Raw genomic sequence first — 12946 nt, forward strand, 5'->3', positions numbered from 1 at the left:
ATTCCATGTTACACTTTAATCAGAGTAAATAGTAAAAAAAATATTTTTTGAAATTTTATTATTAACTATGCTTAATTTCTGTAAATGTTTTATTTGTTTATCTTATAAATGTAATTACAAGTATTTACTTTATGCTGACAAACTGTAATAAAAAGCAAAATAAATGATTGAATAAAAAAAATGGCAGTTTTTACATGTTTCCTCCTGTTGTATCATGTCTCCTCCTGGTGTATTAAGTATCCTACTATTGATTAGTTTCTAAAACACCAATAAATGGCTATTAATTATTGCGCTACATCAAAAATACATTGAAATTATTTGTTTTAACTACCTACCTTTGTCATGTTGCTGGGGAGTTGAATTATCTTTTAAGCTGTGAAACTTATGACACTAAAAATGATTCTTTGTATCATGTATCCTCACTCTCCCTATATATTTTTTAATATAAGTTTATGTAAATATTTTATAACTTTTAAGGATGCATATTTTAAAATAAAGTTTGCAAGTATCCCGCTTTTCAAAAATAAATGGGCCACATACTTGTAAGGCCTAACATTCCGTGGAGTCACTAATTTAGACACACGCCTTTCCAAATGTTTGAGAGTTGACAATACAGTCCGGAACTTTATAATATTATATAGTTAACTACTCTGTAAAATTATAAATTTGGTTTATTTGTAATTATGTGTACAAAAGTATAAATATGGGCTAACAGATTGGATACACTCAATAGTCATTGAGTGTTTTTTTTTTTTTGCGTTGCAAAAAAATAGGACAATAGCAAATTAAAAAAATATATATTATCCGCTATGTGTTGGGACAGTCTTTAGCATTGGTGTGCAGCATCAATTTATTAAAAAGCTTATTATTTATTAACTACAATTTAAAAAAATCACAACGTGCTTTATGTTAGTAACACACTTTGCTAACCTGTGTTGTACAAATATTTAAACAAATGTTTGCATATTTAAAAATAAACTAACTGAATGTTTAACATCTGTCGGAACAAAAATATAAGTTATTTAGGATGAAAAGTATAGGTAACAACTTTAGTTTAATCTATCATTTGAACTGATAAGTTCTTTTTGTGCAAATGATTTTAGCTGATTATTGTTTTAGCTTCATATTCTGGAGACAAATAAAAGTTCATTATAAGGAAAGTACACTCCTATAGTTTCAATATACGTAGAATATTATTAAGTTGTAATACAAAAACAAAAATGATAGGGAAAAGGTAATCAAAATTTCAAATTTTTATTCAAAGAATTATCTCATATTAATTAATGTAGATATTGTATCTTCATTTTGGTGTCAACATTGAGTTTGATTGGAAGTGTTTTTACCGAAAAGTATTGTGTGACTGAAGCCTGTAATGATACTGCAAAAACTATTTTATTTAATATGAACAAATCAGTAGATCCGTGTGATGATTTTTATCAATTTGCCTGCGGGGGATTTGTGAACAAAACAGTTTTCCGACCTGGTGAAAGTCGGTTAAATACTTTTTCAGAAATAAGAAATCTGCTAAAGAATCAGGTAAAATGGTTTTTTTTTAAATATATTTATTTACTATACAAACATATTGAAGCAATTCATTTTAGAGTGATTAGTTTTCTTGACAGCATCTATATGTTTTCAAAAACATCAAATTAAAATATGAACCTTCGAAGCAGAGATTTGAGTTTAAGAACTGAAACTTTGCTAATTTTATTTAATTCAGCAAACATAAAAAAAATAATTGGTGATGGAACAAACTCACACCCAATTATTTATTAAATGCATGAATGAAAAATAAAACGAATTAGATATATTTAATAATCATGAGTTTTTGAATAGCTTAAAACATTACTGGAGATGAATCCAACAAGTAACGATATAAAACCCTTTGTCATGGTAAGAAACTTTTATCAAGCATGTATAAATGAAACTGCGATGGAAATGGTAGGTCTGAAGCCTCTTCAAGAAACGATTTTAAGTTTAGGCGGTTGGTTGGATACTGAAGATAAATCTGATGTATCAACTAAAGGCACAAAATATAATTGGACTAGTGATCTAAAAATATTACGAGAATATGGATATTCTACTAATTTTATAATGGAGTTTCATATTTTTCAAGACTTGAATAATCATTCCAAAAGGATTTTGCTGATAGATACACCAGGATTTGGAATATATCGAGATTTTTTTAGTGAAAGGCAGAGGAGATTTTGAAGTTGAGGTAAATTTCCTTTTAAATCTTAGAATGTAAACTGTAAATTATATATTTTACAGGCTTATTTCAAATACATGAAGGACGCAGCTGTATTTCTTGGACACAATCTTACAGATGTCCAAGAAAACTTACAGAGTATATTAAATTTTGAGATACAAATGGCCAATTTAACAAAATCAATTGATGAAAGAATTAATATAACAGAGTTGTATAACAGAATGCAAATTAAAAACTTAACCCAACTAAATCCCTGTATTCCTTGGATCCAATACATCAACAGTTTCCTAAAAATAACTCAAGTATGAATGTCTTATTATTATTACAAAAAAAAATCATATTTTATCTTTTTTGTAGGTACAAAAAGAAGATGAAATCATCGTGTACGAACCAGCTTATATTAGTGGTCTCTACAGATTGATGAACAAAACTTCCTTAAAAGTCGTGAAAGATTATGTGAGATGGAGATTTATTGAATCATCATTGCCAGAATTGAATAAAGGAGCACAAAATATTTCTAATGCATTTAATGACGAGTTGTCTGGCACAAATGGTCAAAAAGAAAGAGATATTACATGCATTGAAATAGTTTCTGATAAATTAGAGCATGCTGTGGGTGCCATGTATGTTAGAACTTTCTTCAAAGAATCTTCTAAGGAGAATATAAAAGATATGGTAGAGTCTGTAAGGCAAGTGTTTTATAAAATTCTGAATAATACCAATTGGGTAGGAGAAGAAACGAAACGAACAGCACTAGAAAAAGCCCATGCTATGTTTGAACATATTGCATACCCATCGGAATATTTAAATGATACAAAATTGGAGGAACTATATCAAGAGCTAAATTTGGAAAACCTCACCTATTTTAAAAATCTACAGAGTGTAATTGCTTTTGATTTAGATTACAAAATTTCCCTACTAAACAAGCCAGTAAGTTAAATTAATTGCCTTTATTTGTCTGTGAAGGGCTCATTATTTAGGGTACGCCATTTATCCAAGAACTGTGTGACTACTTGATCTAAAAAATAACAATGTATCAACAAGCAGGCGTAGCTAGAGTTCAGTGAGTTATTGTAAAAAAGAAAAGAAAACGGAGACGCTGAACAATTTTGTAGTTACAACTAGTGTTGAGACTCGGTCGAGCACCGTATTTTTCTTTTCGGTTAGGTCTTAAGTGATTTTTTCTTGAACGATTTGGATCAATTTTTTGGTCAAGACCCATTTTTTTCGGTCTCACTTTGTAGACTGATTTTGATTCAGTCTTACTTTATGGACCGACTTTTTCGGTCCCACTTTCTAGACCGATTTTGATTCGGTCTCACTTTATGGAGCGATTTTTTTTTCAGTCTCAATTTATGGGACCAATTTTTTTTTCTATATCAACTATCCTTCATTTTTTTCAAAAAAACTCTCAAAAGTACACGATAAGTTCTAGAACAAACACTGTATACATATACGAGACGGCAGGATCAATATTCATCCGAGTTATCTCTGTTATAACGTCATTGTACTTGAAAAAAACATATGAGGGCATGTTATAAGTAATTTATCTGTAAATCGGTTTTTTTGACCGAACTAGATCGAATTTTTATATGAGAGCGGTCCAGATCAAGCTTTTTTGTTGGACCAAACTAATTTGCTCCATCAAAAATAGAACGGGCTTAGACCGGTCTGAGATTTCCAGACTGAAACCCAACACTAGTTACAACCTAGAAAGAATATTTATTTTCTAAAGCTTTAAATACCATAGTTCTTGAAAAGGGGATATCTCAGTATAAAGTGGGTAATGAAGAGTAACGTTAATAATTAGTTGGCGAGTTCTAATTTAATTAAATCCCTTTATTGAAATTAATCGTAATATCAATTTTATTAGGTTAATAAAACAGACTGGGTAACAAACGGTGGAGCAGCTGTTGTTGATGCTTTTAATTTTATTACAAATAACGCCTTAGTACTACCAGCAGGAGTTTTACAGGGATTGTTTTTCTCTGCCGATCGTCCTAACTATCTAAATTTAGGAACTATGGGGTGGATAATAGGCCATGAAATTACCCATGGTTTTGATAGCAATGGCCGTCAGTATACAAAAGATGGTGAGTCACTACCTAAAACATGTTGTTCATATTGGTAATGTATTAAATATATATATATACAAGTATATCTCCTTGGATTCAAAAAAATAAGATAGATGGATTAATCTACAATTATCAATAATTAATCACATCATTCTTATTTTTAAGAATGCTTCAAAAGTACATTAGAATGAAAAATTGATTCACCGATAAAATAATCAGATGTCATAAAAAAAATTTAAGGATCTATAGAATAGTTTGAAAATTTCATTCATCTTTGAATTATTTTTTGGGGAAATTCAAGAGTAACTAAGCTGATTATTAATTTATAATACATTTATTTCTTACGAAAGGTCTTTTAGAGAACTGGTGGGATAATCAAACAGTGACAAATTTCCTTAATCGGTCTCAGTGTTTTGTTGAGCAATATGGAAATTATAGCATCAAAAATGTTAATCAAACGAATAATGGTAAACGCACATTACATGAGAATATAGCAGATAATGGAGGAATCCGAGCAGCTTATCAAGCTTTTAGTAATTATATTATACCTGATAATGTACATATTGATATTTATATATAAATTACAGTTGAATGGAAAAATAACAACACCAAATCAATTGAACTTTTACCAGGATTAAACTTCACAAGTAATCAGCTATTTTGGCTTAGTGGAGCAAATATGTGGTGCTCAAAGAACCTTAAAAAAGTAGAGGAGTCATTAGTACTAACAGATGAACATTCCCTTGCAACTGCTAGAGTTGATCTTTCATTTTCAAATCATGAAGAATTTGCGCTAGACTTTAGTTGTCCAAATGATTCGCCAATGAATCCTCCTGAAAGGTGCCGGATTTGGTGATTTCTTTATTATAAATATATTATTTTATTATTCATTTTTAATGTACAAAATGTTAAAAATAAAATATCTAGCAACTAATTTTTATGAACGTATCTACAAACAATTTTTAATTTTTGTCAATAAAATATATATTCATATTCCTTGTTTTTAAAATTTTGTAAATCAACAAGGATGGGGAAGTGTTTCATCAAAACACTATTTTACCACTTGAGAAACACAGCTGAAGGAAGAAAATCATCAAAAGTCATGGCTGCATCAAGAAAGTACATGAGATCACATGCTAAGGACCTGAAAGTTCCACAGAACACAGTTAGAAGGGCCCTCATATAAGATGTTTGAATGTCTTTAGTGATAAAGAAGACGTTGCATGGAGGCCATCAAGCGCTAACTTCTTCTTCATTGTCTAAAATATATCAACAATCTGGAGTCAGCGTCGGTCAATGGGGCTATCATCTTTTACATAAGAAGGCTTGGGTTGTGGACCGGATGTTTCATGATGTTCATGAGGGTGCTGAGATTATCTCCACCACCGAAAAACAGGCTTCATTCATGAGTGTGGGACTTATTTCATCAAAGTGCCTCAAGATTTGGATTCCTGGCTGGGTAAAAGCTCACAGCAGTCGTCTTAATCATCTAGTTGTGGTGCATGTTGATTACATGGTACAACAATTTTGTTCTCCAACAGGATGAAGCATCTGCACCCTTTTCAATGTGATACAGTCCTTTTTCCAGAAGAATATGAATTTTTGGTACTAGATAATGTGACCACCATACTCACCAGACAAGCATCCGTTGTACTTTGTTTTCAAGACGCATATGGAGAGGCAGTTCCAAATTTCCACAAAATTTTTAATTAGTCTATTATATTAGACAAAATGTCACGGTTCTTAGTAACCTTCTTATTATGTTTAATTATCGAGAGTCTGTAGGCCTCACTAAGTCTTTCCTTAATATCTACAGTCCTACGAAGAGACAGTGAAATCGCATGATCAATGTGCTTCTTTGACTTTTCATTTTTTCTTTTATTTTGTTTATATTTGCAAAGCCGTCTTTTGACCATGTTGAATCACGTCAAAATAGCAAACACGTAGAGCAAAATAATCCTTTTTTTTCACTCCACAACCATACAGCCAATGTTTCTTTTTATACCATTCCGAATTGAAGCTGCGACTATACTTCCTGTTATTGCTCATTCTTGGCTAAGATAAGATCAATCTGCATTTCTGGTAACAGACGACCTAGTCTTTTAATGATTACTTTCCTATCCAGAGACAACCGCACATAATTATGTACCTGAATTTGCCTTACTGTCTGTGTTTCTTGAGCAATTATTTATTTTCTGATGGCCTTGGCCTAATTCTAAACAGAACTCTGACAAATAACAACAATTATCAAGTGACTAAAATGAATTTTCCATAAAGATAAAAACTACATAGTAACATCTCTAATTGTCACTCATAACCAATAAACAATGATTGGCAAATTGCGAAGCAGGGAAAAATAGGTATAGTGTATGTTACAAAAAAAGTCAATTTCATTTTTTTTTTCCTTTTTAAATCCCCTTAATCTAATAGATAATGGTAAAAAATACATTTTGATACCAAAATCATGTCTCTAGCTTCAATATCAAGGAAGTTATGACCAATTTATCATCAAAATATCACATCTTCTTTTTGTAAAATTTATTTTTGTAACCTACACCAAAATTTGCGATCTAATAAAAGATGATATTTCAATATAGCAACACATTTTTTTAAACCACCAAGACAATTAAGTGAAATTTTCAGGAATTATAGAATACTATATTGTGCAAAAGAGGATACTTTTAAATACCTACAATTGAATGGTATAATATGAGATTTGGCTATATGCATATCTTCCCACGATCTAAAGATAATTATTGAAAAAGGAAAAAGAGAGGTTAAAAATTAAGATAAAGTGCTTTAATAATGTAATAAAGATTGCAGGTGCTAATGTCTGGTTAAAATTATAAACATTGCATCTAAGATTGATTAAAAACTTCATGAAATACTAGATACTAAGTAAATTTATTGACGTCCATTATACCTTTTATTTGATCCATTACTGTGGAAAATTTTTAAACACAGTTATTCATGCATTTGCAGACTACCCTTCACTCCATATACCGAAAAAAATTCATATGGCCTAACATAGCAGGAATAAATAATAAATTCGTAACTGCTTTGCTTTTATTCGGGCTCACATAAAATATTTTGAGTGCTCCCAAGGTTAATAGAAATACAAGCTTAGACCATCATATAATAGGGCTTGCCAGAATTTTCAATCTGATGTATCGTATCAACTGTTAGGCAAGATAGGCAGATTTTGACAAAACACGCAACTACTCATAATCTATGACGCCACTATTACTAGAATGTTCAATTTAATATATTGTACCGACTGCTGGGTAGGAAAAACAGATTTTGACTAAACACGCAACCACTCATACACTATGACGTCAATATTAAAAGTGTGGTGCAAGTCAAACATCAGTCCTGGACGCGTTATGGTATAACCTTGTATTTCTATTAACCTGAGAGTGCTCCTACAAAAACTCGCCCCATAGAGTTAGCTCTCTCGACAGAAATGAAGAATATAGAGCTATTCTTATTTCGACAGCTGAGAGATACTATGTCTGTGTCTTAAAAATTCCGGATTATCGTAATCTAACGTGGAAGTACACGGGGTATTTGAAACAATACCCCCATTTAGTTTGAAAGATATAAGGAAGTTTCTTTCTCGTCTTATACTCCCCCCTAGAAAGTTCAAAAAGTTTGGTGCATCCAATATTGTTCTTTTTGTCTCCATCCTACTTTTTTTGATAGTATGCAGGGTGTCCACGATAAATTGGAACTATCTTAAAATTCAACCTGCTTGATAAAAATTGAGTTTGGAGTGTATTTGTTAATATGAAAAAGTTAGACATGATATTAAACAATAAATTTATTAAACATATCCTCCCTCAGCAGCCACCATCTTCTCCATCCTGCCCCTAAAGGATTTGCATGCCCTGATGACTTCCGCAGAATCAACAGCATTCCACTCTCTCGTAATGGAGACCTTCAGGGCCGCGATGCTCTCGTGGCTGACCTTGCACACCTCCCTCTCCAACTTCCCATACCAGTAGTAATCCCACGGATTGAGGTCGGGTGAGTTGGAGGGCCAGGTGTTGCGATCCCAGAAAGTGATGTCGTGGGAGTTGAAGAAGTTAGTAGTCCTCATGCCGATGTGTGCGGGCGCGGAGTCTTGTTGGAATAGGAACTCCCTCCCAGAGGCCGTATCCTTCATACAGGGGATGAAGAACTCTTCCATGACTTCGCAGTACCTTATTGCGTTAACCCGTTCCTTGGGATTGAAGAAGAAAGGAGGCATCTCTTCACCAGTGCTGCAGATGACACCCAGGGTCATCACGGAGGCCGGGAACTTTGTGGTGAAGACCGCAGGGACCTTTTCTCTCTCCTTGGCAAACCACCTGTCATTCTGGACGTTGTAGCTTCTGTCGACAGTCCAGTCTTCTCGTCGGAGAAGAAGATGATTCTTCTTCCATGGCTCTTCAGGTCATTGAGGAGACACTTACCGTTGGTGAGCTTGGTGGCCTTCATGGATGCCGTGAGGATGTGTTGTTTGCCCATTCGGTATGACTTGTACCCGAGGTCCTCATTCACCGCCTCAGAGACCAGCTGCTTGCTCACTCCAACTGCTCTTGGCCAACCTGGACAAGGAAGTCCCCGGCGAAGCCTTGATGGACTTCCAGAGGCCTTCAAGGAAGCGGGGAGTGCGGATTCGGGCACTTCTCATGTTGTGGGCCTTGCAACAGAATTTCCCCTCAACCTCCCAAGCATTGAAGACCCGGTACACCGTGGTCTTGGGGTAGTTAAGAAGCTTGTAGATAGCAGAGGGCTTGTGTCCCGCGCGAGCCAATTCGAGGATGACGTCTCTCCTTGCTTGTTCTTGATGACTATTGTTTGTTGTCAAAACAATTGTGGTGGAAGTTATAGTGTATTGTTCACGCAACCTTTTATATTAGTATGATTTAACCCCGAATATCCACATTATGGATCTGAATGAAGTTTAAAGTAGTTCCAATTTATCGTGGACACCCTGTAATTTTAATAATTATTATTTATTTGTTTTCTACCGGATCATTCTACTTATTTTATTGAAGACTTTTATGAAATTTCATAAATTACTACAGAGTCTTTTGATTATCTTTTGACTCGCCCTGCTAATTAACTATTGTATTTACTTTTTTTTTTTCCTTAAAATAATTTATTTATATTCTACAATATAAACAGTGTAAATAATAAATACACATAAAGATAAAAAATAGATCCTGCTGAATAAAAAGCAACAGAACAATTAAGTTTTAAAAAAACCTAAATTAACATTATAGTTGATATTTAATGTCCTGAAGTATAATAACCTGATACAATATTCAAAAAAAGTCTAAACATCAGCTCAAGTTAATAAGAAAACGACGATGCCTTCTTATCATTGACTTGATGAGATTAAAATATTGCACGGACCTCCAAGGAACAAATTTGATGATATTTCCGGCCCATGCCCAGGACAAAAATGATAACGGAGGGATTTTGATAGAAAGTGCTTAATGGAGTAGCTGCGCTTATCATTATAGCCTTTAATTTTTTCCGTATGTAACAGAGAGTCAATAGTAAATTTTTTAGCAATCAATTATTTAATAAAGCAAATTCCACAGGTTTTTTTGACCAGGAGGAGTATTTTTATTTCTTTTATAAGCTCCAAGTAATATATTTGCTTTTATTAAGTTAGAAGAAATATATTCTGTCACAAACGTTGTATTGGATAAAATATTTTACTACTCTCAAAACCGGGTAATCAACAAAAGCGTGCAGGGTAGAGTTGAATATAAAACCGCAGTCTTTACACGGATAATAAAATTTGATATTATCAGTGGAAATTTGAAATAGTGCCGTAAATTTGGTTCCGTCTGAAATTCCAGAAATGGATCGGTGAATTCTTCGTTACCATGAAGGAGGAAGATCGAATAGTACCATAAATTTATCCGCCACAGACTTTATTTCCACCGATGAATTTTGGCCAAAAGCTCATTTTTAAAAACCATAGTGTTTTGTTTACAGATTTAATTCTAAACTAAAATGTTTATTTATATACGTAACTTCTGTATTCGAATAAAATCTTTATATGAGAGAAAAAAAAATAGTATGCTACATGATTGTTACTTTTTTAACCTATGAAAAAGCATTTATATCTATGAGTTATGAATAGCGAGATAAAAGTGTCTGAAATTTTTGAGAGATCAGGGGTGCACTGTGAGGAACTTGAACAGAGGACAGAACAAGAAGCAAGGATTGGCAGGAACTAAAGATATAAAAATGTTCTTGGCTAAAGGTTTAAAATATAACTATATTATCAGGAACAGATGTTGTACATTAAAACAAACTAATCTAATGTTACGTATCAAAATCAACAGCTTTACTTGCATGCTATAACACTAACCTCCTAAGAGATCAACCCTCGATGACAGATTTGATTCGAATTACACTTCATTTCTTGATTTCCATATCAAAAAATCAGCGTTAGTGTTAACGCCTATGTCATAAAGTTATTTTACTCGTTTCTTACATACAAGCAACCAAGCATAGGCTCAATTTTCCTAATCATGTTCCTTTGACAGCATATATAGGGCGCCTTTCAACAACTCTTGAAATGATACATATCCTTAAGTCTTATAGTTTTGTACATAAAGTACTTCATTTAAATTTTAAGTACAAATGCAAGTATTAGGATAATTTTTGAGATATTTAAGTAATTTATAAGTACCTGCAATGTATTTAAGTAAAAATGTAAGTACTATAAAGAATCTATTTACTTATTATTTGCTCTCAATCCCATTTTATAAATATTTCTACCTTTATAGGAAGTACATTACTGGAATTTAGCTAAGGAACTCCTAGCAAAGTAGACAATTTATCACCTAAAATGGAGAGGAGAGATGTAATCAACTTATTAGAATTGATGAAAATATTCGTTGTTTCAAAAACATTTTTCTTTATTTTCTGTCGAAAATACTTTGAAGTACTAAATTATTCATAAGTATTATTTTTAAACCAAGTATCAGTACTCGTTTTTCATAAATACTTTAATTTAAGTACAAAACTATAAGACTTAAGGATACTTATTACCATTTCAGAAGTGGTTGTAAGGCGCTCTATAAAAGCTGTCAAATGAATGTAATTAGGAAATTTGAGCCTATGCTTGGTTGCTTGTATGTAGGAAAAGAATCGGATGGAGACAAAAAGAACAACTAAATATTGGATGCCTCAAACTTTTTGATTTGTCAAGGGATGTTTATTAGACGGCGATGTAACGTCATATTATCCTTCAAACTAGATGGATAGTTGCGTTTCAAATACCTTGTGTACTTGTACGTTAGATCGGTTGAATCTGGAATTTTTATGGCTAGGACAGAGTTTCTTGAAGCTGTCGAAATAAGAATGGTAACTCCTTATAAAATATATTCGTATAAGGACAATTCGTATAAAACCATTTCGTATAAATTTATGAGGAAACGAGGCATAGACTTTATGAATTATCAATTTGTACCCCCAATGTTGAGGGTGTTTTCGGGTACGTCCGATACTTAAGTAACTACTAAGAGCCCCTCACAGCCACCACCCAATTGTACCCCGAATGTTCAGGGTATTTTCTGGTACTGCCGGGCTGCAAAACGGGATGCAACCTACCGCCGATACTTGAAGAAACTACTAAGAGATCCTTACAACCCCCAATTGTACCCCAAATGTTGGGGATGTCGTCTTCCGTCAGAATTCTTAATTTTTTATACGTATTTCCCTTTTATTTTATTTTCATATGACCTCGTTCTATAAAATGAGTCCTTATCCGGAAAATAAACAATGAAACAGACAAATAATCAAAAAAAAATAAATTTGTAAATATAGATAATTTTAAATTTGGACTTGTATTGTTTATAAATAAATTATTTCGTGAGCCTGTGGTTGGGAAAAATACATATAATATACCTTTGTGTATCATTTTTTACATATCGAATATAAGGATATAAAAATTTTATGGGATAAGGTTTAAGATGATATTCTTTAGTTTTCAGTGTAATGTCGGACATAAATGTAAATAAAGGTCGCGTTTGACGATGAGTCACCTTAAGGATATTATGATAATTAATTGGAACATTGAACTATTCAACGTTGAGATTTATCATGAATATAATTAAATGATCTAATAAATAATACAAGCATTTTTATTTAAATATTTGTTACATTTTTAGGTACTTAAATTGGGCTATTTGAACCATTGTCTACTATGATGAATTAGTTAGTGTGATTGATTGTTTTAGGTGCCCATTTTCTTAATTTGATGTATCCCTGGTTTTTCTCTCTATCTTCTCCTGACATTTAGGTTTAAAAGGTTCAAGTCTAATATTTTGGCTCAAATTTTTAAGGATGGTTACACTTGGAAATAGCGTCAATCTCTCTTTCAATGCCTTAATGGTTTCCTGGATTCCATTCAAATTTTGTTAAAATAAACATTATTTTTGACAGAAGTGGATTATTCTTCAAGGCGTAATTTTTCTTTTTGGATTGCATCATTATTTTCATCAATAACTTTAATATATTCTTCTTTGAATGAATTGAAGTGCTTTGATTAGTCGTCAATTGTTTCAGATCACCTGAATTATTTAAAAAAAATATTCTCTCCAGAGATGATCATATTTGTATTTTATAAGTAATCAAGACAGATCGTTGC

The 12946-nt window shown here is 32.5% G+C and overlaps 1 protein-coding gene across 1 annotated transcript; it reads left to right on the forward strand.

Moving 5' to 3' along the window:
* The first annotated feature begins 1051 nt into the window (after window positions 1-1051).
* LOC121128374 (neprilysin-2) lies at window positions 1052-5188 on the forward strand. The gene is made up of 8 exons (XM_071893115.1): window positions 1052-1234; window positions 1290-1536; window positions 1837-2199; window positions 2272-2511; window positions 2567-3139; window positions 4083-4302; window positions 4635-4817; window positions 4872-5188. Exons 1-8 carry the CDS (start codon window positions 1221-1223, stop codon window positions 5138-5140), a joined length of 2109 nt encoding a protein of 702 aa, XP_071749216.1. The 5' UTR covers window positions 1052-1220; the 3' UTR covers window positions 5141-5188.
* The last annotated feature ends 7758 nt before the right edge of the window (window positions 5189-12946 follow it).

The sequence above is a fragment of the Lepeophtheirus salmonis genome, chromosome 13 (assembly GCF_016086655.4).
Source record: "Lepeophtheirus salmonis chromosome 13, UVic_Lsal_1.4, whole genome shotgun sequence".
Lineage (NCBI taxonomy): Eukaryota > Metazoa > Arthropoda > Copepoda > Siphonostomatoida > Caligidae > Lepeophtheirus > Lepeophtheirus salmonis.

Excerpts from the sequence above, each read along its gene's own strand:
- LOC121128374 (XM_071893115.1), top strand. Across the intron at positions 2,200-2,271 it reads ATTTTTTTAGTGAAAGGCAG|GCTTATTTCAAATACATGAA; the intron begins AGGAGATTTTGA and ends TATATTTTACAG. Across the intron at positions 4,303-4,634 it reads CCGTCAGTATACAAAAGATG|GTCTTTTAGAGAACTGGTGG; the intron begins GTGAGTCACTAC and ends TTCTTACGAAAG.